Here is a 27,936-nt window from a genome sequence, read left to right as displayed (position 1 = left end):
TCATTTTTATTTTTAATGTTGAAAGTTAATCTCTAATTAAAGAAAAAGAATATAATTCTCTGATAATACATGCTACACTTTGAATTTATTACTTATGTATAATCATAGAATATCAATAATAAAAATAAAACCATTACAGGCTGTAATGTTTTATCTCCATATATAATTGCTGTGTTTTTATTATTTTTCCTATTAATCTTTTTATGAATGATAGTAAAATAATGATAAATTAACATTTTTGTTAAAAAAATAATTTTATATTAGAAGAAAGTTGAAAATAATTAGTTTAAAATAAGTTATAACTTATAAATATAAATTACACATTGTTTCTAGAGAGAGTAATAATACCAATAATTTTTTAAAATTTATCAAAATAATGATATTTTTAATTAATTAATTTCATTATTATTTGACAAATATTATAATATATTAATATTTTTGCAGTATCTATAAATATTTCAGATAATTTTTGAATCAAATTATCATTAATATTTGTGCTTTGAGTTTGGGCCATAATATATATATCTATATATATATATACTTTTTCTTTTTTTTACAGTAAAATTTTACAATGATATAACTTTAAAATTCTTAAACAATAAATCAAAAAATTATATCATTATGAACATATAATTTTACATCTTTTATGTGCATTTTTTAAATTGGTGTCATGAAATATTTTTTTTTAGCAAAAAATAAATATACTTTCAAGATTATTATTTTTCTTTAATTTTTATTATTTTTATCATAAAGCTGTGACTTTTAGATGTAGACACAACAGAAATCAAATTACACGAACAAAGGATAATAGGGCTGCATGCAACAATCTGAAAGTATTAATACAATACATATATTTTACACAATATAATCCTCAATAAAATCAACAGCTATGTCCAATTTAGATTTTTGATGTTAGTAATTAGCATTCCATAGCATAGATTAAACAAAGCTAATTTATTATTCAAATATTTTTATATCTATCAAAAAAATGTTAATTCTCTGAAATGCCTATTAAATAAATAATCACTCCAAATATCTTTGAGGAGGATAAAAACTTAATGCAAATATTGCTACATAATATGCTTTACTTTCATATACAGTACATATATATACATAAATATATATACTCATTTATCAACTGTATGAATAAAACTTTTTTTATGCTTACAAATACTCATTTTAGATTTAATAATTGTTTTAATTACAAAAGTTTATAATTTTTATCATTATATAATTATAAAGAATGTATATATATATAATTTCCATCAGATCAAATTTTTGCTTTATTTATATGCATGTTTATGCTATTGATGTTTAGCATATAAAGTATAATATATACTGTATATAAACAAACAACTTTATGATTAATTTATTACTGACAAATTTTAGCAAAAACTTAAATTGAAACTGATTAAAACTTTAATTTATATCAGTTGGGCTTAATGAGGTTTTTTTTTTTTAATTTATTAAATTGGCACCATAGCTGTTATTATAAACTCAGTCAAATTCAATAATTTGTTCGTAGAGTCTGACAAGATACAGAATGAAACTGGATTGTTTGGACTATTTTGTTTTATACAATGGGGCAATACTAGAAGAAACACTGCCTCTGTAATATGACTAAGAAAGGTTATACAGGCAGCAGAAAAGAGGAATCATGGACAGGGGTATAAGCAAGACATACCATCAACAGCTGGCTATTCTAACCAGACAACATCTGTTATGCTATATTAGAATGGTCCTGTTGTTTGAGTAGAACTGCCCGATGCAGAAGTCGCTTGATTGCAGACATCCATAGTTGACACAATCATACTTGGTTCTGTATTTCTTCGTTTAATTTTGGTTTTACTCTTCTTTAACATGGTAGCCTAAAGAGGGAGGGATAAAGACTGAGAAGAGGATAGCAATAGTTCAAGAAGATAGAGGAAGGGCTAGAAAGAAAGGCATTCATGCAATACAACAATAGGAACACTCAATGTGTCTTAGTCACAGCATTTGGCAAAAATTAAATTATAATTAACTTACAACTTGTTTATATATATATATATATATTAATAGATAATTTTTTAACTTGTTTTACAAGATTTTTTTGAAAAATATGTAATTTTAAAATATATATTATAAAATATGATTCAATATCTCTCTTGCTCTCTTTCTCTACCTCTCACCTCATGTTATCTTCATTCTTTCACAATAACAATAATACATTACTGCAGGAGACAAATAAACTAAAAAGATTAGAAAGATTTTTTACAATATTGAAATCTGTCAACTTTAAAATATATTAAATAATCCAATAAATTTCAACAAATTGATGTATCATCTGAAAATTCTGTTCTTTTTTGTCAGCTTGCGAAATAATTTAATATTACATGCATTAAATGTTTCTGCACAGCAAAAATTATTGTCTCCATCATATAACTTATTTGCAACACACATTGCATCAGCTATGAAGGAAATTGGATTAGCCCAAATCAATCACCTAGTCTTCTATATCTTATGTTTTGCAACATCACTACAGATCTCTTGAAAGCCACGATCAAATTTGGGAATGTTGAAACAGAACACTACAGCATGAATTCTTCCTTAATTCCATGTGGCTGGAAAAAATGTCACTGATCCTCACCACTACCTGCAGCTAGAGCTGACTCGGTATTCCTCCGTTTCATTTTACTTTTTCTGAGCATAGTTGCCTATATAAAGAGACAGTATAAATTGTCTATCTATGTGCTGTGGGCTTTCTTCCATCATTGTTTTCTGTTATTACTTACCGTAAAATATATATATATATATAATATATATATTTTTAAAATATGAATCAAGAATAAATTTAATGTTAACATATCATAGCACATTTGTTTAATAATTTTGTAATGCATTACATTATTATTCAGATGCTTTTATTGTAATTAAAAAAATTTTAAATTATTCATATATTAATGTTATTATATGTTATATTTTCAAAATAAAAATAACCAATTCAATCATGTATATTAAAAGACTATTTCACTAGAGCAAAACCTTTAATTTAACTTATAAATATTAGAACATCAATGTAAGTTGAATAATTATTGTATAAAAATGTAGTTTTGCGAGGCAGTAAAATCAAATTCAGAATATCAGTATAACACTTAGTAATAATATGGTATATATGAACACTTTGATATTCGTATTAAAAGTTAAAAAATAATAATTATAAAAAAGTAATTAAAAATTGTCATCCTACTGCAATGAAAAATATTGATTAAAATATATTTTAAAATGAGAAAATAAGAAAATGCTTTCCTTAATATTTTAGGGCCTAGAAGAGAAAGCAGGATACTCTGTTATCAAGTACAAATTATTAATTATCGAATTTCATGAGGTAAAATCAAAAATAAATTTTACTTATATCAATCAATTCAGCTAATAAAAATTTATTAATAATTGGATAAATATGATAGTGTAAATATTAATATTAAAAAGATAAAATAATGTGCACTGCCACCAGAGAGAAGATTGCAATGTTTTTGTATATTGAGGCAGATAAGAAGCCTCCAAATAAAATAAAGGTCAACTCTGCCATGAAATTGTTATTTCCTGATGGTATTCAATATATGAGAAGAGACTAAGATGAAGGATACTTTTAAAGTTCATTCATTGAAAATTTTTTGTAATTTTTCTAAGTTTATAGAAAATAATATGCCTAATTAATTAATTTAGTAATTCTTGAGTTCAATATTTTTCTAGATTTATTTCCAATTCCTACAAACATAACAAATCTACAATTATAGTACAACTATATCTAATGCTATTTGTAATACCAACTAAAATATATATTAAGACCTTTTTCAACTGATATGGTTGTATGGTTAGTATGCAAAATATACATTTATAACAACTCATTCTTCATGTGTATTACCTTTGAAGGTAGATCCTTAAAAGACTAAAAACTCAAATCCAGTTTAGTACAAAGAACTAGCTTTCTAGACTAACTAGTGATCCTATACTTTAACAGCAAGCTAACCAAGATGATTCAGGATTTAGAACTTCAACCTTCTAATAAAACTATAATTTTATTTTTATTTGTAGGATTTTAAAGGATTTTATTGAACTGAATCTTCATAGAAATAACATAGAATTAATCTGACATTTGATGCAAGATTTTGATATAAAATTTATAGATTGAAATATCTCATTATTTTTGTCTAATATTTCATAAAAACAGTGCAATCTCAAATTTCTGCTTTTGTTAAATTTAGTTATATCAAAGTTGTAAAATATGTGAAATTGCTTGAAGCCTGGCAAGGTCAACTTGAAATTCTTCTCTCTCTTTTTGTTTTGTTTTGTTTTTTGCAGAGAATTGTTCAAAAACAAGAACCATCTGTATAATTTCTGGAAAGACATTTAAAATCTGTCTGTATTAAATTCACTTGTTATTGAAATGGAAGTCAGAGTTTTTAAATAGTTTTAAATGCACCAAACAATTTTTTAAATGTTTAAAATATATTATTAATAACACTAGCAAATTATAACATTAATTTGAACTACCTTCAGACATTACATACTGAAACAACATAAAAAGCATTTTCATTAACTTTCTTGTTTAACTTCTTCAGGGTTAAGATTTTAGAAGAACAAAGCATTTAAAATGAAAATTTCAAAATAACATAACATATTGGATTACATAACTTAATAAATAAATAAAAGTCATTGTAAAAAACAAAAATTTGCAACATGATAAAATAATAATGAATTTAAATGAAATCAAATAAAACAAGCAATTATTTATTGTGACATTGGCACAATGTTGAACTGCAATTTTAATCATATTTTTATTTTATTTAATTTAAGATATATGCTCTCTATCTCAGATCAGTAGTGGCTTGCCCCTGTACATCATACTTTTCCTTTAACAATAGAATTGTTCTGGTCATCTATCTAACACCTTTCAGGAGAAGTTTTTGAATTGAAACAACACTGACTTCCAGATTGCACCAGAAGTTCGTATAGAGTTAATCGAGGCCTCCTGCCCCTAAGGTTTCCATATCTGGTCTTGACTTTCGTCTATCTAACTCCATTCTCAAGATTAAGAAATGACAGACAGATGACAGTGGGAATTTATAGGTCTACAATTTTTTCAAATTGCAGCCCAATAAAATGAATTCAGCAATTGCAACTTCCAGATTCATGCAAATTAGAATTAACAAACATGTGAAGATACTGTGAATAATAATAATACAAAATCAGCAAATTTGGTTGAGATGCATGATTTTACAGTTTTTGAAACACTTTAAATTATAAATTGTAATAGTAAATGAAAGGAACTTTTATCAAGAAAACAACCAAAGCTATAATTCTGAAACCCTGTAATATACTGACTTTTTATTTTTTATTTTTTTTGAAATAGATAAAGGCTTGCTTTGGCTAATCATTGAATTTTATTATATTTCATCTTATTTACTATTTATTATTTGAATCATTTTGCTACTTTTTGTTTTATACGTCATTTTTATTTACATATTATTTATGTTATACTATAACTTTGATTTTCAGTAATTTATTATTTTAAAATCTTAGATCCTAAAGATGTTAAACAATAAAGTTAAAAAAACACACAAAATTCAATTAATAACCAAGTGCTATTTCAATAAGTGATGTCTAAAGATGGTTCAAATTAACATTATACTTTTTAGTTCAAATTATATTGATCACATTGTCTTAATGAAGAGAATATTAAAGGTCATCTTTTCAAGTTATTTTCCACTTTTTTTTGATAACATCTAAAATGCAATACTATTTATTAAGCTTTTGCTTAGTTTATGTAGAACTAAAACTGATAATGGTAAAATCTTGGAACTTTTTGGGATAAATGTTTCCCTCTCCCATAAACTGGGCAAGTAAGTAAAAATAACACACAAACCTTTAAGTTTCTCCTAGCAGAATGATTAAAAAATTAACACAAACAAATTCTTTCAGTTCTGGTTCAGGTTGTAGAAATGCTTCAATATTCAAAAATTGAATGCTCTGGAGAATTTTGTATAAATTCAAATTTTGACAAATGGACTATTACAAAGGATTTATTTCATCAGCTACAAGTGGAAACACTCCATTGATCAAAATTTGAATTGGTACAAGTTCCCTTGAAATATTCCATTTTTTAATAATGAAGCATTTCAGCAACATGAAACAGGTCTTAGAAGTCAAAACTGTTAAAATGGTGAAAACATTAACATAAACAATCAGAGAAACTTAAAGTTAGTTGTATTTGTTACTTTCTAGGATGGAGCTGAAAGGAAATTTTAATTAAGAGATTATAAGGTGTTACTAATTTTAGAAATGTCTTCCTTTAAGACCAAAAGTTTTTTTTTTAAAGTTTTATTTAACTAATATGACTGATTCTATATATTTTTTTAACTCAAGGTATCTGGAACTTAATTGATATTCAGAGCAAGGAATTAAATTTGCAATATCATAGTTAAAACACACAGAAATATATGTTGTAAAATGTCATTTGTTACAGCAGTAAATACTGTAAATATAAGAAATGTAGAGTCTACATTATTTAATGAAAATTATTATTATTTTTAAACATATATCATTAAGTGTTGATATTGTAGAGCTTTGCGACTATGTATTTTTGTTTCGATTTTTTCCTCAACCCCTTCGTTTGTGGTACAGTACAACCTTTTTCTAGTTCACCTTATGTTGACAACCAGATTGGCCAGTCCTCCACTAGCAAATCTGGATATCTGCTTGGCACGGTATAAAATGTCATGATTCACATGTATTAGGGAATCTTTTTTCCCCACTTGCTTTGTTCTGGCTACCTGTGAACAACACAAGATTGAGGTGGTGAGTGTGAGAGGACCAAGGATTGGGAAAAAGTCTGATGAGACAGCAACCCATTTCTATCCAATCAAGGACACTTTAACATCAATATACAATATTATTACAGAAAATGCTTTTAGCCCTAAGTATAATTAAATTAATTAAACTATTTATAACCATGAGGCAGATAATAGATATTTTAATTAATTTAATTATACTTAGGGCTAAAAGAATTTTCTGTAATAATAATGTTACATTTAACAAATAATTTGCCTATAACCAAATCGATATTTGTGCATGGGCCCTCATCTATTAAAGGATGAAATAGACAAAATTAACAATGACATTTGGCTGCATTATATGTTGTCACCACTTGTGCTCCAGATGTGTAAGGTAATAAACCTCCTTTGTAACCACTCCCTGCATCTTGTAGAAATGTCTGAACCTGCAACTCTGTTGTCCTACTGTTTTTGGTATGTATATAATTTAAACTGACTTTATAACATTAGTTCATAACTGTTAACCAATAATTTGGCTAACTCATAACTATTTTTGTATCAGCACCTGTTCCTCACGTTACTATGCAACATTAGGAAGAAATATTACTCTTGTCTACATTGATAATGCTTACTGCTCATACAGTCATGGCAAAGTTTTCATCTTTATATTGTATAGCTTTAGGCATAGTTTTAAGTTTAATTTTAAATTTATTTATTTTCTTCACCTTGTATAATTTTTAAGTATACTAAGACCAATATAAACCACAATCATACCCAGCAGAAAATAAATAAATACGTAACCAACACCTTATTACTCGCTGAGAGATTTTTTATTAAAACAAACGTTTTCGATCCATTCAATAGATCATCATCAGGCTAAATGGAATACTTCATAAACAGAATAACAAGTTCAAAATTCAAAAATACTAATAACCAATAACATATCTACTAATAAGAATAAATAATACATTGTAAATGATAAAAATATGTAAATATAAATAACATATTACTAGTACTAAATATTAATACTGTCTGTCCTAACTAAATAGAGTTTCCTTTATATCATACTAGAGTTCATGCGCCTCTTGTAAGTTTTTAACGGTATACTTCCAAGCTGAAGGAAGACCCTCCGTGTCCCTTGCGTTAATGCATTTTTCTTTAAGCTTGCTTCTATAAATTTCTATCTTTTCAGCTGTTCTTGCCAAAGTTGGAGAGTGTATCTGTTTCAGGATTTCTGCTTCATCCCATCGAACCAAGGAACCTTCTGCTTGCACCATCTGGGCCAATACTGTTGTATTAGAACCTTTTCTAATATCATATCTGTGTTCCTTGATCCTTATACCTAGGTTTCTAGTAGTAACCCCTACATATTCTTTTTTTTATTCCTATTAGCTGGTTCTTGTAGGGAATCTTATACACACCCGCCTTATCTTCTTTTTTAACAACCCCTTTATCGTTTCTAAGTATTTTGTACAAATTCAGAGCTCTTTTTAAGATCACCTTTGTATCTTTTAAATTTTGCAATGTCTTTCATAATGCCTCCTAAATACTTGTTGTATGTAAATTTCGTGTATTTAGATGGACCTTGTCTAGAGACTTTATCCTTACTGGCTTCAAATTTTTAATAATTCCCTTTATAACATTCCTCTTATAACCCAATGTTCCTGCTAACTTCATAATTCTTTCATCTAAATACACGAAATTTACATACAACAAGTATTTAGGAGGCATTATGAAAGAAATTGCAAATATAAAAGATACAAAGGTGATCTTAAAAAGAGCTCCAAATTTGTACAAAATACTTAGAAACGATAAAGGGGTTGTTAAAAAAGAAGATAAGGCGGGTGTGTATAAGATTCCCTACAAGAACCAGCTAATAGGNATATATAAGCACAACAAATTTTGCCATTTGTTTGGTTACTCCAGTTATTGTAAACCTCCCTATACTGAATTAATTAATTAATTAAAATGCCTCAATGTCCTTTTTTCTTACTAAAATGTAAATTTTCGACTATAAATTCGTATCTTCTATTATCAGGACTTATTATACTGGCTTTACAGATAATGCTACAAAGTTTAACAGGTATATGGAATAAAATAATAATTGTTTTCTGTTAAACTTTGTAGCATTATCTATAAAGCCAGTATAATAAGTCCTGATAATAGAAGATACAAATTTATAGTCGAAAATTTACATTTTAGTATACTGAACTGAATTTAAAGACATGTTCGGATCAAAAGAGAACATGAATGGCAGATGGATTCCTTGATATTTATGGGTTCCCTGACTTTCCAGGTGTGTACGGACCCAGTATGTGAAAGGATTTTTGTTTCCTATAATTTAACAACACTGAGCAGCAGTTGTGGTTTTGAGTCCTGCTCAGGCCGAATATATTTTCTTCCAGAAACTTCTAGTCCAATAGTTCGTCTGGCTTTAAAAATATTTTTGATTAGTCCCACATCTTACTAATTAAGCACGTGGAAATGACCAAAAAGTGAGAAAAGTGAGGATACTTCAGAAAAGAGAATACAGGTGAGAAAAAATGAGTGACTCTGAGACCTGTAATAATAAATATTTAGTAGGGAATATGAATAAATTAATCCAAAAATATAAGCTATGATTTTTGATGATCAATTATTAAATACTACAAATATATATTCTCTTGAAATTAATTTACAAATATCAATCCTATCATCATAAACTATATAACTATGTAGATGTAAATTTTTAATCAAATTAAAAATAAAAATTGTAATGAAAACATAATGAAATACAAATGTTTTACTTACACTACCTCCCTGTGCAATACGAATGGCACTTCTTAAACCACTTTGAATCTGTCCCATATGTACAACTCCAGTAACCCCAACAATTTCCAACATGCCATCATAATGAGTTGGTTTAGAAAATAAATCTTCTTTTTCTGGACCCCAAGGATTTGCACCTGATCCCCAACTATAAAAAATGAAGAATAGTCTACTACAACACATGTAATGCATCTAAAATGTATATTAGGATATATTTTATAAGATGTATTTTTATCATTAAAATATTTGAAACATGCAATGCCATAATGTTGTAAATGCCAAAACAGAAACTTTTCAGGAGAGATAAAAAAACACTTTTTCGAATAAATGAATTCATTTCAACTTTACAATAAAATGGTAAAATCTTACTAGGTTACAAATTCTCTGGAATATCAAAATGATGTAAATATAAGCTGTAATGTTTTAAGCACCAAAAGTCACATGACTTGCACTCTGGTGGCTTAAATGTTATATCTTCACATAAATTCATCTTCAAAATACAGCCACTTATAGGGCCAATATCTCCACAATATTCTTTTATGGCAGAAAACATGGCATTTAGAATTTAATTCTTCAATAAACCATATTTAGAGAAAAATGGCATTTACAACATTATGGCATTACACACTTCATTTATTCCTTATTTTTCATAAACTGTCTTTTAATATCTTTTAAAATTTATCTTAATATTAATGAAGAGTATATCTTCATTAATATTTCAGTATATGAAAAGATCAATAATAAAAATTTAGGAAAAAGAAAAAACCATGTATTATTTTTGATTTATATAAAAGATTCATTTATATAAATGACTCAAAATTTTTATTCACATAATATACTATAAAGTGGATTTTTGGAACCAATAATCTAAGAATATTTTTTTTTTTTTTTACAATACTGGATAATGCTAAATTCAATAATTATAATTCAATAAGCATTAACAAATTTTCAATAGTCAGTCAATATTAATAATTTATCTATTTATATAATTTGATTTTTTGCTATTTTATATCTTGTACAGTAAGATCAGTTATGCAAAATCAATAATCAATTAGAAATTTTGCAAATTCAATTTAAAATTTATAAATAAAAACTTCAAAAAAGACCTGGTTTTATTTTCTGCTTTGTTCTATCTACAAGTATACTTATTAAATGTCAAATTACTATATTGCTTGAAATAGTCATAATTAAAGTGATAGAAATCAAGAAAAGAGAGCCAACATATAAATAAAATGGAAGAAAATACAAAATACAGGTGACCCATGTACAATACAAAGGCTATGTTCTTATAAAATTTCAAATAGTGCAAAATAATAATATACCAGACTAAGACTGGTACAACAGGAGGGTTGCATTGCAGAAGTCAACAAAAAATACACCAATTTGTTTTTAAACTATGAGAAATGTAATATTTATTAAAATTAATAATAACTAAATGAATATTTTATAATCTGTGGTACATATAGATGAAGCTTGCTCATTTATTTTCTTCTGGAGTGAAACTCAAACTCCTGCTTATTACACAGATGAATTATCAGTTATGTTACTAGGACATCTCCTGATCTGTTTTCAAATCTATTAATTTAAGATGTATAACCAGTAAGTGAGTTTGGTTGGAGGTCCAGGTAGTGTGTCTGGTAATACATCTGCATTAGTAAACAGAAACCTCAGATTTGAATCCTGCTGTGTTGAATGTTGACCTTTTCTTCCAGAATAGTCCAAATTATTAAATTTAATTCTAAAATTTGCATAATCATTAATATCAATACAAGATGGTAGCCTAACTGCCTACCTATAAACCTTGATATCATTACTTATTAGTTAATCAAAATATTGTATTAAATTTAATAATACAGGATAATAGCATAACTACCTACCTTTGATGCAAATTACTTAATATCTATATAATTAATTAGCCAAATTCTAGTCTGATAGTTAATATAGCTCTATCATTTGATTATAGATGAAGCAAACTCTAAAAACATTTAAACTAAATGTGTTTAATTGATACTTGAAGGTCAGACTATTTACAAAAGTGTTGATCGTTTTTAACTTTGTGAATTTTTTTACTTATTGTTTACCTTTGTTTTAAGAAGTATATTCTTCAATAAAACCCATGTTAACTGTTACTTCTGGTGTGTATAAAAAAGGATTAAGATAGACTCGAAAATTTTGATATTTTTGTAAATAGTCTGACCTTCAAGTATGAAGAAATATATCCTGAGTGATTACAGAAATTGTATCCATATGTGTTTAATTGGTTTTTTAAGCAATGTGGTGATTTATATTCTGTAAAAAATATAATATCAGAAAACTGATATATCAAATAAGCTATTTTTAACTGTTATATAGTACATTTCTGGATGGAAAAGATACCATATTGCAATACAATACAATACTGCAATATAAATGATACAAAACATTATAATTGGGCTGCAATTTTCAAATTGCAGAACTATACATTCCCACTGTTGTCCATCTGTCTGTCTTTCATTAATCTTGAGAATGGAGGTAGATATGTGAAAATCAAGAGTAGATATAGAAAACTTGGATGCTGTAGGCCCAATTAACTATTAAGAATAAACCAGACTGTCTTTCAACATTAAAGTTGTTTATTTGCAATGTTTTTAATTAGAAACAAGTACTTTTGACATTTCAAAATGTCATCTTCAGCAATTATGTACCTTGAAGCCTGTTACCGGTGTGCAATTAAATTCAAAAAACAAAAAATTAAAATTTCACAAACGTTTTCAAACCTTCAATGGTTCTTCTTCAGGCGGTGATGAATTTCCATTAGAATGTGATTAAATAAAGTGAAGTTGTCATCTTCAGGTTGAGTATATTCCATTTCAATTACAATTTTTAAAAAAGTATGTTAACAGATTCCAAACATTCCATTCAAATCATAGTATGTAGTTTTTACACAAAATTGAACAGATGAAACATGTTTTAATTTTAAACTTATTAATGTATTAATCTTAAAATGAAATGAGTAAACATGCAATAATTTTAAAATAAAAATAATAAAAACAAAAAATGTAACATTCTTAAAATATGAATATGTTATTTTAATTTGTAAATGTATTTTTTAACATATCTATTCTTTACAAAATGTTAAAATAATTGCATATTTTTTATTTATTTTTTTAAGTGTAACCCATACTTCTGTGATTTCAAGTGCAGGTTTGTTACACAGGGCTCTATCATCATTATACATAATGACTCCTGGAGAAAGATGGTTCTGCAATTTAAACATTGATTAAAGAGGTAATCTTCAGCCCATAAAGGTATAAAATCATTCTGTAATACCTTTCTGGTAAGATTAGTAGTAACTAAATATGTGACTTCCAGTCAGACTGGAAGTCACATGATTTCAATTCAAAATTTTCTCAAGAATGGAGTTAGATAGATAACTGGCATGACTTAATCATTATCAGGAAAAGTACAATGTACAGGGACAAGACACCACTAAAATTCAGATCAGATATTGAAAGCTTAGGAGTCAAGACCCTGATTAACTAAATACAAACTTCCCAAGATAACTACTTCCAACAATTTAACACCTCGTTGAATAATAACGATCCACGAAAAAACCTTTTTTACGAGGATTATTTTCACTATTAAGTGGAACTTAATAGTGAAAATAATCCTCGTAAAAAAGGTTTTTTCGTGGATCGTTACAAACTTCCCATTTGGACCAAAAGTCATGTGATATTGTTTTTAAATTAAAAGATGATTAAAAGTTGCAACCTGGCATTGTCACAATGTCACAATAAATAATAACTTGGAAACAGTATTAAGACAGGTTATCCATACTAGCATTGTGCTTACTACAAAAAGTATAAATAGATGGTCATATGACACATCTTGTTACTTTATAATTTCAGTTTTCCTAGGCCTTGCTTGCTTGTGATAGCTTGATTTCTGAGAATTAGATCATCTCAAGGTAATAATTATTGAAAATGGCATGATTTATAAATAGACACTTCTCTTGTAGTTATTGGACTTCAAAAAGATTTGAAAAATCCTGTATGTTATGATTAAGGAAAATTCCAAATACAAGAATTTTCTTATATATAAAATAGTTTACAATTTTATTATTTAAACTACTGTATTTTCTTGATTTTGCCTTCTATAAATGGTCACAAATAAAATTTCCAATTAATAGCTATGATTTTATAATTTATATCTCATAAAAGACAAATATGTATGTTAAACTTTTAAAATATAATTTAAAAACAACATTATGACCCCATTTTTAAAAAAGCACTATGTTTATTTTAATGTAGTAAATATGAGATGAAAGGAGACAACAAAATGAAATGATATTTGATTATTTATGGTCATTTCAAAAATAAATGCTATAACAACATAACAAAAATTATTTGTAGAATATAAATTTAAAAGTTATTTGGAGCAATTATTAAAAAAGTTCACATGTTTTAAATATTTGTATATCAAAATTATTTTTCTCCAAACCTTCTTTGCAGAACCTTCTAAACAGTTCTCCAGCAGCTTATTACTTTGATACAAAGAAGGTTTGGAGCTATACTTCTACTCCAGTATTAATAAGTAAGAAGAAAAAAAAAACAATTTTCTACTCATAATGTAAAAAATAAATTTTATATTTTAACACTAACTCATTAACTTGTTATAATTATTTGCATAATGTTTAGTAAAATTAATCTATTAAAGTGTAGCTAAATATGGCAAAAATCTTTAATTAAATATATATTTAATTAAAGATTTTTGCCAGAATCTGTATAGGTTATTGATATCTTCAATTCTATTACATATTCAAAACTATTATTTTTTACAGAAAATAATATTCAATTTATCAGTTTTCTTATTCTGGAACATTTTTCCTGTTTTATTTCTTAAAATTTTTTAAAAGAATTCAAATTAGATCTGTGAAATAGTTCAGTACATCTGTATTTATCAAATAGAACACCTACAGTAATTCTTTTATGTTTAAAATGTTTATTTCTGACTTTTTATTATTAAATATATTCTACTTTATAATATAATTAAATTTTAAATTAATTAACAGAACTACTAAACTCCCAAAATGTTGTTATTATTTTTTTATTTTTTGAAAAGAATTTAGTCATTTGAAATAATCCATCACAAGGTTTTATGTAAACAAAAAATAAATAATTTAGTCCTTTTCATATCAATAAATATATCCTACAGCTGTTTCACTTGGCTGTTAGACGGTTGTAAATTGTCTAAAATAACAAAAATAACTCTATGATATAGTTTTTTCATTTAGTTTACTTGCATTAAAATAAACAGAATTAAACTTTTCATTTAATTATTAAATCATAATCATCATCATATATTGAAAGTTTTTAATGTAGATATCTATAAAACAACAAACCTTAAAATATTAAGAATAATGATTCCTTCTACAGGAGGCAAATCAATAACTTTCCCATCAACTTCAAGTCTAATTTCTCTCTGTAAATCTTTCCATGTTTTCTTACTTACCATCTTTCTTAAACCCATTTTAACATAAACACTTTTATTATGAAGTCTGAAAACAGATTATAAGTAAAGAAATATTATTAAAATAATTTTTTTCTAATAAAAATAATTATATACACATACTGCATATTCAGTTTGTTTTCAATTTATTTCAATTCTATTTCATTAAAAAAATTTACATTACCTGCTATTAAATTTATTTGGATTTTCTTCTCTAGCATTATGAAAATCTAGACATAAATCAGCATCAATACCAATTCCAAAATAGTTATTCATCACAAAGATGGCAGTATCTTCAGATGTTGAACCAGAACTGTTACTAACACAGGCTTGCTTGTCTTCTGTCTTTTCATCAGAACGAAAAACAACTGTCCACCTGAAACATAAATCCATATTGAAGCAAAATTCAATATAAAATTATTTACACAGGGCTCTATCATCATTATACATAATGACTCCTGGAGAAAGATGGTTCTGCAATTTAAACATTGATTAAAGAGGTAATCTTCAGCCCATNAGGAGGCATTATGAAAGACATTGCAAAATTTAAAAGATACAAAGGTGATCTTAAAAAGAGCTCTGAATTTGTACAAAATACTTAGAAACGATAAAGGGGTTGTTAAAAAAGAAGATAAGGCGGGTGTGTATAAGATTCCCTACAAGAACCAGCTAATAGGAATAAAAAAAAGAATATGTAGGGGTTACTACTAGAAACCTAGGTATAAGGATCAAGGAACACAGATATGATATTAGAAAAGGTTCTAATACAACAGTATTGGCCCAGATGGTGCAAGCAGAAGGTTCCTTGGTTCGATGGGATGAAGCAGAAATCCTGAAACAGATACACTCTCCAACTTTGGCAAGAACAGCTGAAAAGATAGAAATTTATAGAAGCAAGCTTAAAGAAAAATGCATTAACGCAAGGGACACGGAGGGTCTTCCTTCAGCTTGGAAGTATACCGTTAAAAACTTACAAGAGGCGCATGAACTCTAGTATGATATAAAGGAAACTCTATTTAGTTAGGACAGACAGTATTAATATTTAGTACTAGTAATATGTTATTTATATTTACATATTTTTATCATTTACAATGTATTATTTATTCTTATTAGTAGATATGTTATTGGTTATTAGTATTTTTGAATTTTGAACTTGTTGTTCTGTTTATGAAGTATTCCATTTAGCCTGATGATGATCTATTGAATGGATCGAAAACGTTTGTTTTAATAAAAATCTCTCAGCGACTAATAAGGTGTTGGTTACGTATTTATACTAAGACCTCTCGTTAATACCAACTGATGAGGGACTATTTTTCTATTGGAAAATAGTCCAAAATGCATTTGGATTTTTACAGTTTTTATACTTATGTAATCATCTTATTGTACACCCCCTTTTATTAAATGTTTTTACTTTGATTCTTGAACGTTTGTGCCCATTATCATTGGTGTGATAAGCCTTTACTATTATCTGCCTCACGGTTATAGATATTTTAATTAATTTAATCAATATACAACATACTCAAGGAAAAGTAGATCGGTGGGAGATCGTCCAAATGTATTAGTTTCTTTTTCATTGTTTGTATGTGGTAGAAAAAGTGTCATGAGTAGGTTTATTTTTATTTGTGTTATGTACCTTTCGATTTTTGTCATGTGCCGTGAACCCCCTGAAAGGAGAGGAGGAAAGAAAAGGGAAGTGAAAACATGTGACGTATTATATTGTTATTAGTTGTGCATTGAAAATTGTCAATTGTGTGATAGTTTGTGTTCTATGTATATATTGTGATTTTGTCAACGGGCAAGAATCAAAAGTCCAGTATATCTGTCAAGCCAACTTGTCTGTTTTTTGTGTAATCCCACAGACCTCATTCTATGGGGCAGTTCTACAATATATACTGGATGATTGTAATTAAAGTATTCCTATTCCATGCCTGCTAGAGATTTATTTAGTAGTCCAAATGCAATTAAATCTGATAATCTTTTGCATGTTCTAAAATATCACATTTTGATTAAAAAATTAGTATAAAAAATGACCATATAAACACTTTTGGCACTGATGCTACAAACTTTACTTATACAACATACTCTTACTATACAGAGATCTTAATGATACAAGGGATACTGCTAAATGTGATCCCTATTCTAAAAGTGTAAAATCTGAACACAATGAACAGAGAGAAGAGAAGAGAGCGACTATCCAACAATTGACCACAATTAATTCTCTGTGAAATGCTTCTCACATGGTGTGATATCAATTTTCAAGGTTGCCAAATTTGCAGCATGTCCTTAATAAATCATATCTTTTAAGTGTTCCACAACCAAATGGATTAAGATCCATAGACTAGGGTAGCCAGGTGGTAGAAAATGCATTACTAATCACTCTGTTTTCAATAAATATCATATAAACTGTTGTATGAAATATCCAATATCTGAAAGTGCTCCATTGCATGAAAGTGATTGATTTGAGGCATTGTTGCTGTTGCAGTTGGGATATGACAAAAGTGTTGAGGCATATGTGGGTTATCAAAGAACATGTTACAGGCCCATTGAAATTAATTTTTTCAAAAAAAGAACAATCCAAGGAAAAACGTGACTGTAAATCTACATAAAACTAACTTTTGGCAAGTGCAGTAATGTTGCTGGAAAACATAAGGGTTTTCAGTGTTCAAATGTGATAGTTATGGGTGTTCACTATTTCATTGAAGTGAAAATGTAACTCATCACTCCACAGGATCTTCCATAGCCATAACATATCCACTTCCATTCTGTCAAGGAAGGTCAATGTAAAGGTTGGTTAGATTTTATTATTGACATCAAGTAACTTCTGGTTGTGGCTGATCTTATATGTCTAACAATGCACAAACTTTCTCAGTATCTTCCAGGCTGTGTCATAGAATATATTCAACTGCAACGACACTACACATGCACTATTGGAACCTGCAATATTATTCACTCACTGTTTAACAACAGTTCTAACATCTTAAGTAAATTGTAAAGTGATAGGTTTTCACTCTTGACTGAGTTGAACTCCCATACATCCAGTTTACTTGAGATCATTCTCCTTGTGGAGTCAGTCAATAATCTTGGCATAAATTCTTACAATGGTAAAATTTCCAAACTGTAGTTGCAGCATTGCTGTTGTTTTCTTAAAACAACTTCATAAGAAATGTGCATTCCAACAAGTGGTAACTATCACAACTGGTATGAATGATATTCAATAGTTCTGGTCACATTTTGTACCCAGAACTTGCCTTTAACACTTATGCTAATGCAAAGAAAACTGCTTTTTCATTACTTGGAACATGCAGCATAAATTTTCCATAAAAATAAATTAGAACCAAAATTCATTATTAAATTCCATGTCCTGAAATTGTTAACCAGATTTGGCTGCATTTGGATTGATAAATATCTCTCTATAAAGCACTGAATAAGAGTATTTTAATTACTATCATCTGGTATATAATTATTTTAAATAAGAATTATTCTGTTTTTAAAACTAAAAAATTATAACTTTTCAAAATTGAAAACAATAATTGACAAACATCTTTTGAAATCACTTTGCATTCAAAATATGAAGATCTTATGCTTGCTTCACATTAAAAAAATGAAACACATTTAAAAAGTATCCAACAAGAAATTAATATCTTGGTACAGTACATATTTTGAATTATTGATGCTAATCATGATAAATATGACATATTTTAGAGGTAATAATGTACTGTACAAAAGGAGAGATAATAGCAGCAATTCTATAAATTATGATTATAAAAATATTAATTAAAGTATAGAATCATTATTTTCATTCACAAATTCTAAAAGTTTAAGAAAAATATTTCCTTATCATATATATATCTAATTTTTACTTTTAAAAAATGAGTTATATATTCTTATGGATGCAAATTACATAGTTTTCTCAAAAAAGAAATCATTGTAACAGATTTAATTGATCATAAACAGTATCCAAACAGGACAATTCCAAAGCAAAAATTAAAATTCATATAAAAAACAAAATTTGATTGAAAGTAACAATATCAATATTGAAAATTTTCGTTATATATTACATAATGTAAGAAAAAATACTTTTTTTTAGTTAAGAAGTTACAATTTTTAATAACTTCAAATAATAATTGAGATATTTTGTCTACCTTTGGAAATAAAAACAAAAATATTAAATATCAAAAGAAGTAGGGAGTTTTATAAATAGCCAGAAATAATGCAAAAATTAAAACTTGATTATCAAACAACTAAAGGTTATTTGTCTTCCAATGTTAATGATTACTTGTGCTTCTGAGAATAAATCAGATTAAACAGAAAACCATTTAATATAATTTTAAAATGTACTTTTTTAAACAAAATATATATTTTTTTCAACTTAAGTTATAATAGATGAATTAATGATTTGTATAAATAAATAGAAATAATTGCCTCTATTTACAACAAAAATTTCCAATTAAAACAATATCAGTTTATATTACTTTCTTACCTTAAGTGCTGACCTGATTACAACAACTTCTCCAGGACTCTGGACCCATGGTTCACCATCAACTTGCACTGGCATTTCAGTATTTAATCGTATGCGTAACTAAACATAAATATAACACATTCATTATTAAAACTTACAAAAATATATTATAAAAAAATGCTAAATTAAAATACTATATTAATGACATTTGTAAAATTATTTATTTTCTAATTAAATAATATCAATTGTGAAGGGAAAAACTATAGCAGTAATAAAATTTATGCAATTCTGATATTTATAGGACATTTTGTATCTTTTGCAAAGAAAAACTGAATATTTAAGATTATTATAGGTTCACTTACATTATTTAATATTTTATTGAATTATAAAATTCAATATTTTGATATAATTATAAATCAATGTATAATTAAAATGTAATAATTTAACATCAAATTTCTAAATCTGATCTTTATTATTGTATTATAACTCATTTAAAGAATAAATTTAACTGATTATTCTTCTTTATTTATAGCTAGCTGACAATTTTTTTCAGTTAAGTCGAAACTAAATATCAGTTAAATCAAGTAAGTAGTAGTTTTATCACATCAATCTTTTGTATTACCAGAAAATGAAACTTCTTTTAACTTAACAAGATGAAACAAGCAGAATAAAAACATAGTAGCTTTTAAGGTAAGCATTTTTCGTACAATACTGCATTTTTAAAAATTCTTGAAGTGACAATAAGACCACAGGCTTGTTCACTTTAGAGTAAATGTAAGTAATTCTTTTATGAGGACATTTTATTGATGGTTTACTAAAAAGATAAAAAATAAAATAGAAAAAGAAATTTTATGGCTAATGAGCTGAACACGTGTCTTAGCGATCAACAAGTTTATCAATGAAATTCCTGACAGTTTACACAATGAACCCCATTAGAAGCTATTAAAAATTAAACTGAGAAAGATAAATTCAGATAGTAATTCAACATTTTAATGTATAACTCTAAAAAATTTTATTTGCTTATGTTCCTTACAATCATCATAAAAACTGTTATGGAAATATTATTATTCTTCTTCTCTTTGGCCTTAGTCCTGCTTGGCAGTGGAGTCGGCACACCTGGATTTTATTTTGAATCGGCATTTTGCCCGATCATGGGCCTGGTTTGAATGTAGGCTCATGGCCTGCAGGCCGTGGTGTAGCATGTCCAGCCAATGCTTCCTTGGGCAGCCCCTCGAGTGAGACCCAGGTATCTCCAAATGTAGGCCCATGTGGATGATGGAATCAGCATCAGTGTGGAATACATGGTCATAGAGGCACAGGCAACACTCGCATGCTTTCTCACTGATCTCTGCAACACCATACCGGGCTCTGATGTCGACGTTGGGTACTCAGTTGAGTCTGGTAATGCCATTCATCCAACGCAGCATCCTGGTCTCCATAGTAGCAAATCAGCAGTCAATGACCTTTGTAGTTGGCCTGCACTCAGCACCCTATAACACGACAGGCTGGACGACGGTTCAATAAATCTTTGACTTGAGTCAGTCCTTGATGCATCAGTCACACAGCATACTTGTAATTGACCACCACTTCAGCCAAGCAGCATTGATGCATGCAACCGCTTCATGGCACAAGTCACTGTCAGCAGAGATCACAGAACCAAGATATTTAAAATGCTCAGCCTGGAGGAGGCCGATACCATTGACAACAATTGTGCCTTGCTCAGTTGAGTCTGTTGTCAAGTACTCCATCTTCCTCAGGTTCAGTCAGAGGCCGTGTTGTGCAAGGCAATTACACCACATCTGGACGAGCTGCTGCAGGTCGATCCTGTCAGTGGATATGAGGAGCACATTGTCAGCATACAGTAACATATATGGTACATGTCGCTGGATGTCTCATGTGATGATGTCCATGACAATAATGAAGAGAAGCGGGGAGAGAGTGGAGCCCTGGTAACACTAATGGAGATGTGGAATGGTTTCGAAGTCCCAGCGACGCCATGAACACGGCTTGTTGTATTGCAGTAGAGCAATTGCACCAAACTGATAAGTTTGGTGCAATTGCTCTACTGCAATTGCACCAAATAAGCTCATGCGGCACATGATCGAATGCCTTCTCAAGATCAAGAAAGGCAATGTGCAGCGGGATCCTCTTCTCATAATGCCTCTCAATGAGGAGTTGAACAGCAAGGACGGCATCTATCGTGCTGCATCCTTTGACGAAGCCAGCCTGGTTTACAGTGAGCTCCACAAGATTGCAGATCCGGCAGTCTAAGACACGCTCGAACAACTTCATAGTGTGCGAAAGAAGTCTGATTGGGCAGTAGTTTGAGCACTTTACCGTGCCTTTCTGTTTCCAGACAGGCATGGTAAAACTCTGTTGCCAGTTGGTGGCATCCTCTTCTCCTTGATGATCAGGTTGAAGAAAGCTGCAAGCCAGGTCGATGGGTTCCAACCTTTCGCCCTCCAAAGATCTACAGTGATATCATCTGATCCACATGTCCTGCCAGGCTTCATCCTCTTTAGTGCACTCTCAACCTCTTCCTTGGCAATTGTGCATAGGTCCAGCCGTGGTGGGGTTCCATGAGACATTCACCATCTTGCCCATCAAGCTCCTCATTGATTGTCTTATAGTGCACCGCTTGGGCTGCAGCAACAGCTTTCTTGGCACCATGGCTAGTGTCTCAGTATATCTGCCAGTTCTGCAGAGTCTTATTGTCGAGGAAGGCGCAATAGAGCTTCTTCTTTGCACGGACTTTTGATTTAACATCATCTATCCAGAGCCAATTGTCAAGCTTCACAAAGCGTCGACCTGGGATGGTACGGCCAAGTATCAACTGGGCAGCTCCCTGGATGGACTGTCTTGCCTTCTGCCAAGTCTCCTCAACAGTTATCATAGCTGGGAGATGAATATGTGTGACGGTCTCTGCCTCACTGCCACCTAGTCTCCACCACTTGATGTGCGGTGGGCTGGTTCAATTTTCGTCAGGCAGTTTTGGCAGATTGATGCAAGCGTTGCGATGATGGGTCGGTGTTGTGCTTCCACCATCTCATATGGCATGACCTTCATATCAATGATGGAGTGTAGGTCACATTGTCAAACTAACACATACTAACAATCTGTGATTTTGTGTCTCCACTGTAGAAAGTGGGCCTTGCATAAGTGACAGACATTTCTTGAACTGGGTGTTGGTGAGGACAAGATCATGGGAATCGGCAAAGTCAAGCACGCTTTCACCATCATCACTGCATTGACCAAAGCCCCTGCTGCCATGACATTGGCTTCCATCAGCAGTCTCACCAACATGGCCATAGAAGTCGCCACTGACAATGAGGTAGTCTGTAGCTGGCACGTCTCAGATCTGGTCACCGAGCAGCTGCCAGAATGCATCATTCTCAGTCTCCAGTTGCCCAGTTTGCAGTGCATAAGCAGTAAAAGCATGAATAGTCTGGTGAGGTGTCACAATGACAATCTTCATAAGACGGTCATCATATCGATGGACTGACTGAAAGCATTACAAATTCGCTCTGAGATGGCGATGCCTATGCCACTGTGGGTGCGAGGGCTGCCAAAGTAGATCAGCTTGTAGCCATGTTCCCTCCGCTCTAGCTCCATGTTGCAGGCCTTTTCCCCGCTCCATCTGGTTTCCTGTAGTGTGCAGATGTCAATGCATCACCTCCACAGGGCTGCTGCTACAAACCCGTGCCTTGCACACATCATACCAACATTGTGTGTTGCCACTCTCATCTGATCAATATTTTTCCCTCCTCGTATTTTGTGTTGTTTTTGAGTTTGCTGGACTAGCTTGCTTGCATCTGGATGCCGTCCCTGTGTCTCCAGAGCCCTTGCCAAGTTTTCATCTGGGCCGGGCCATGCCCTGCCATGTTGACTATGGTATGGCCGAATTGGAAAGAAAACTTTTTCCACAGGCTGAACTAGAGGCTGCCCTACGAAGATTTTGAGGTAGTGCAAGATCTCATTGTGGTGTCACCCCATAGAGACTGAATTGTAGAGATTATTGATACATTTTTCACATTATCATGCTTTATCAACACTCTACACTGTACTTACGAGATTTGTAATGGAGGGTTAACTCTAAACGCACAATTAGTTGTTGACCTTTTCTTTTCTTTTCTTTTCTTTTTTCTTTTTCTTTTTTTTAGGTGTCAGAATTTTTCATCAAGCTATTCAGACTTCAGTAGCTAATATTGAAAGATTGATCACGGGCCACATAAATTCATTAGACAGGCCGTATGTTGGCCATGCCTGCTCTAGCATTACCTATATCCTGTTGATTCAAATTTGGATCCATGTAGGGGTTAACGATGAGTTATTTAATACACCTTCTGGCCAGCCTGTAATAGGGCTTGTCATGCAGGAGGCATCCCATGCTCAGCTCACCCCAATAGCACAGGGAATCTCCAGGGATACCACGAGGAGGAATGGACACCACCCCCAAGATTGGAAATATTATCTTAAACAAATTTTAATTCATAAAATATAATTATTATTTATATAGTTAAAAATAAATGGGATTTACAATAGAAGTTATCAATATCAATTCCATGTTTTATAGTTGAAAACTTAATTTATAACAACATGTTTCAAGAAGCTGCATTAAGTACAATATATGAAAATACTACCCTAGTAAAAATAGTAGATCAAGTGGCTGCTTCCAAAATTTGAAATGGAACAATGAATTGACATTAAATTTTCTTAGGTTTGAAATGTCTTGTAGAAAAACTCTAAAAATATTAAGAACAATCTTTGACAGAAACAGTATATTGAAGACTCAAGTGTACTAAAGATCACTTCAATTGTATGACTCAAGTGTATGAGTGATATAAAACATTCAAAGATAAGGAAAATATGGAAGGTCCACAGTCAGTCAGACTAGTAATGGCGTGCAATGAAGTAATTGCCAGGATTCCAGGGGAAATCAGATGAGACTATCAGCAAACAATATGCAATCCACTTTGTTCTGTATATGTGTATCTTGAGATTGTCATAGATCAGGGGTCCCAACCTTTTTCTGGCATGGGTGCATTCGAGATTGCAAAATATTTTGTAACATATTTACTATAACATATTATATATTTATTATAAAAGCCAAATTAGTACAATCTTTGATACTGCATTTCATTTGCTAATTTCTCACAGTTGGGAGTGTAAGATTATAATCCCAATCGTAAATAATCTTCAAGGTTGGCATTAGTAAATTGAGATCTGATTTTTGATTTTATAATATTCATGATGGAAAATAAAGATTTGCACAAATATGTGGAACCAAAACAAGATTTGATTTTGAAGGCTCTTTTTTCAAAAGTTTATACTTTTTATGATCAACTAAATTCTAAAAGTTTTCATCCGTATTGTGAGATTTTAATATGATGTCATTTTGAAAATCTAAAATCTCTTCTTCAAATTTTGATGTTTCTTCTTGAAGAAGTTCTGCTATAGATTTAGCAGTTTCAGTAATGCCTACTTGTGTAGTAAAAGGATTCACAAAAATGTAGCCATGGGTTCGATGATGGTAAATTGCTGGAACCTACTTTCAACCTGTTCCAAAAGTTTTTAAGATGAATAATAAATAATGTTAGGTCAAAATTATTTTCACCAGTCACTGTTTTCATCCTTGGAAAGTGTACAAGAGAATTTTTCGACAAATTATTTATCTATTTATCCAAAACAGTATTTTGGTTTTGAATGCTTTTATAGAGCTAATTATTTCAGCTAAATTTATTTTTTCTGTGGAGATCCAGGTTCAATTTTTCACTTATGTCAGTTAAAAAAAAAAAGCAGGTCCATCAACTATTGTAAGTTATCTAATGGTTCAAACATTTGACCTTTGAAATAAGGAATTTTTTATCTTTTCCAATAGATCAAAAAATCAGCCAAGTGCTTTGGTGTTTACTTAACCATCTTATATCTGTATGTAAGATAAGGTCAGCTTGGGAAGATTTGTCCTTTTCTACAAGTTCTACAAGGGCTTTAAACAATCTGTATGATAAAGAATTTGCTCAAATTTTGTTAATTATTTTAACAACAACATTCATAACATGTTCAAAGGATAATATTTTGGCATACAATGATTCTTGATGTATGATGCAATGATAATACATAAAGTTCAGAAAGGATTCATCTTTTTTGCAATGGAAAGTGTGTAAGGAACCAAGTCTGAGCGTTATTTTTAGTTATTTTTTATTTTGCTTTTTATTCTATTTTGTTTGGGGCTTATGTTTTGTTAGGACGAATGTTTCTTCACCACTCACCTTAGAAACTTAAAAATAGAAGAAAGAGAACCAACTCACTGACGAAAAAAAAAGCGCTGTAGAAAAAACTTGCACACACTTGCGTTCCCAAGAAGAAAAAAGTAAGTCCACACTGAGAAAGAGGGGAGGAAGACCCCACAAGCACAACTTAGGAACATGCTAAACTGTAAAGAATAAAACATCCTGAAAAATTGTAAAAAAGAATAATTGTAAAAAAGAATAATGTAGCGAGGATTGTTGGGAAATAGGCTGCCAGGCAGAAAGGAAAAGTTTACTGTTAGCGATAAGTATGTAAATGAGGGGAGTGATCTCAATCAGAATTGTGATGTCACCTCATAGTATAAAGTCCGAACCTCAAGTGAAGATGACCGAGGTGAGCTTCTGATAGCAATGAGCTTGGTGAGCTTTGTAGCAGTGAACGAGAGAGATGTCTGATAGGATCAAATAGTTCCAAGGCGATTTTGAAGTTATTCGATTTGTGGATTGACGAATAGAGAAAGTTTTGAGAGTTGAGGAAATAGGTTCCTAGTATATTGAGGTGACGATTAGGATCTTTAATTCATAATAATTATTATTGTATATAATTTAAGTCTTTGAATTTTGTCGAATTCCAAAGGGGAATAGAATTAAGTTAGAAATTAGATTGAGTTGAGTTTTGTTGGTGTGATTCTTATTGATTTTCATTGAATAAATTGTTATTTGATTTTTACTAAATTTTGTAAATAGTTTATTACTAGAAATTAATTAAATATTTGATTTGTTATTGACAAACTTTGTCATTATTTAATTTCGATGCACGCTAAAAGTCCAGGCCTGGCACACTAACGTGAATCCGCATAAAGTACCCGTTACGGAATGGCTATTTCCGGCACACAGTCATGTCGATAATCGTTGGAAAAGTCAGAAAAATAAAATAGTACTTTACAACTGGTGCCCGAACAGGGACTCTAAGGTTAATATTGGACTTGGTTGCTTTCTTTCATAGACTTTGAATTTAGCTTTAGAGGAGTAACACCTCGTAAGTACAAAAATGGATGATAGTGCACCAGTAACCCGAGCCGAATATAACCAGTTACAACAGCAGTTGTCAGTGCTGTTGCAACAAGTGTCAACTTTGACGAATGCAGTGACTCATCTGACCTCATGTGTCACGTCTGGAACTGTTGAGCCTACAACACTGAACGTTACTAGTGCTGTACGGCCTGAAACTTCTACTCCAAGGCAAGATGTGTCTACAACCTCTATTACCTCAATGGTCTGGCTTCATCACCGCCGCCGCCAGCCATCCAATTTAACGGTAGGTCAGTATTAACTGCTAACGATTTCTTGCAGAACCTAGAACAGCATTTCCTGGTAAATCAAATACCGAACACTAGATGGGTAGATACTGCTGCTAGTTGTCTTCGCGGTAGCCCAGCAATGTGGTGGAAGAATGAAGGACGCCACCGAATCGGCAACAGTTGGCCGTTATTTAAACGATTTTTTTTTTACTCTGTACGCTCCTTTAGCCGACGAAGTAGCTGTCGCTAAAGAACTGTTTAGTTGCCAGTACACCAGAACCAATGGTGTCGGGCAGTTTATATGGACCACAGTTCAACTATACCGCACGTGGAGACCTTTAGCTCGTGACGAAGAAATAATTCAATGTATAGTTGCCCAGATGCCTGTACCGTTATGTGAGTATCTGGAAAATCACCGTTCTTACTCATTAAACGAGCTAGTATGCACTGCAAAAGAGTATGAATTCAGAAGAAATCAACAAAGTTCTTCTGACAGTGCAAATCCGATTAAGGACTGTCAAAAAATAAATAAACAGATGGAGCCGAAAAGTTTTGCACCAGCAAAGTCACCCATGACATGTTATTCATGTGGTGTGGTGGGGCATTTTTCGAGGGCTTGTCCAAAAGGGAAAAAACAACCTGATCAGACGAGTGTCAAGAGTCCCGAACGAAAAGTAACCTGGCAAAAGAAGGGTAACAGAAAAAGAAAACCGTTAAACTAGACGGGAGACAGCGAGAGGATGATCCTGTCTCTAGTATGGATCCAAATGCCTCCACCGTAAGACTAATAGTTAGTGAAGCTCCAAGTTGACTGAGGTAAACGT

General features: G+C 30.5%; 2 protein-coding genes across 4 annotated transcripts in view; both read right to left on the bottom strand.

Annotated features, from left to right (window-relative positions):
• Positions 1-654: 654 nt before the first annotated feature.
• The window catches only part of LOC111626132 (diacylglycerol kinase theta-like), a 217,095-nt gene continuing 189,813 nt past the window's right edge, over positions 655-27,936 (bottom strand). For 2 of the 3 annotated variants that reach the window (XM_023369430.1, XM_023369429.1), the window contains exons 20-21: positions 19,585-19,683; positions 655-1,868 (exon numbers count right to left, since the gene is read on the bottom strand). In XM_023369430.1, coding sequence (XP_023225198.1) covers positions 1,731-1,868; positions 19,585-19,683 — 237 coding nt within the window. In that variant the 3' untranslated portion in view covers positions 655-1,730. Of the gene's footprint in view, positions 2,694-19,584; positions 19,684-27,936 lie in introns of all 3 variants that reach the window. The other variant, XM_023369431.1, reaches the window with a different exon arrangement.
• Positions 9,096-15,476, bottom strand: LOC111626134 (diacylglycerol kinase theta-like). Its single transcript, XM_023369432.1, has 3 exons — positions 15,289-15,476; positions 14,998-15,153; positions 9,096-9,765 (listed from the first exon to the last, which is right to left on the bottom strand). Exons 1-3 carry the CDS (start codon positions 15,378-15,380, stop codon positions 9,441-9,443), a joined length of 573 nt encoding a protein of 190 aa, XP_023225200.1. The 5' UTR covers positions 15,381-15,476; the 3' UTR covers positions 9,096-9,440.

The sequence above is a fragment of the Centruroides sculpturatus genome, unplaced genomic scaffold, assembly GCF_000671375.1.
Source record: "Centruroides sculpturatus isolate CEXI.00-Female unplaced genomic scaffold, Cexi_2.0 scaffold305, whole genome shotgun sequence".
NCBI lineage: Eukaryota > Metazoa > Arthropoda > Arachnida > Scorpiones > Buthidae > Centruroides > Centruroides sculpturatus.
The sequence above is the reverse complement of the archived record's forward strand: the minus strand, read 5'-3'. Positions and strand labels throughout refer to the sequence as shown.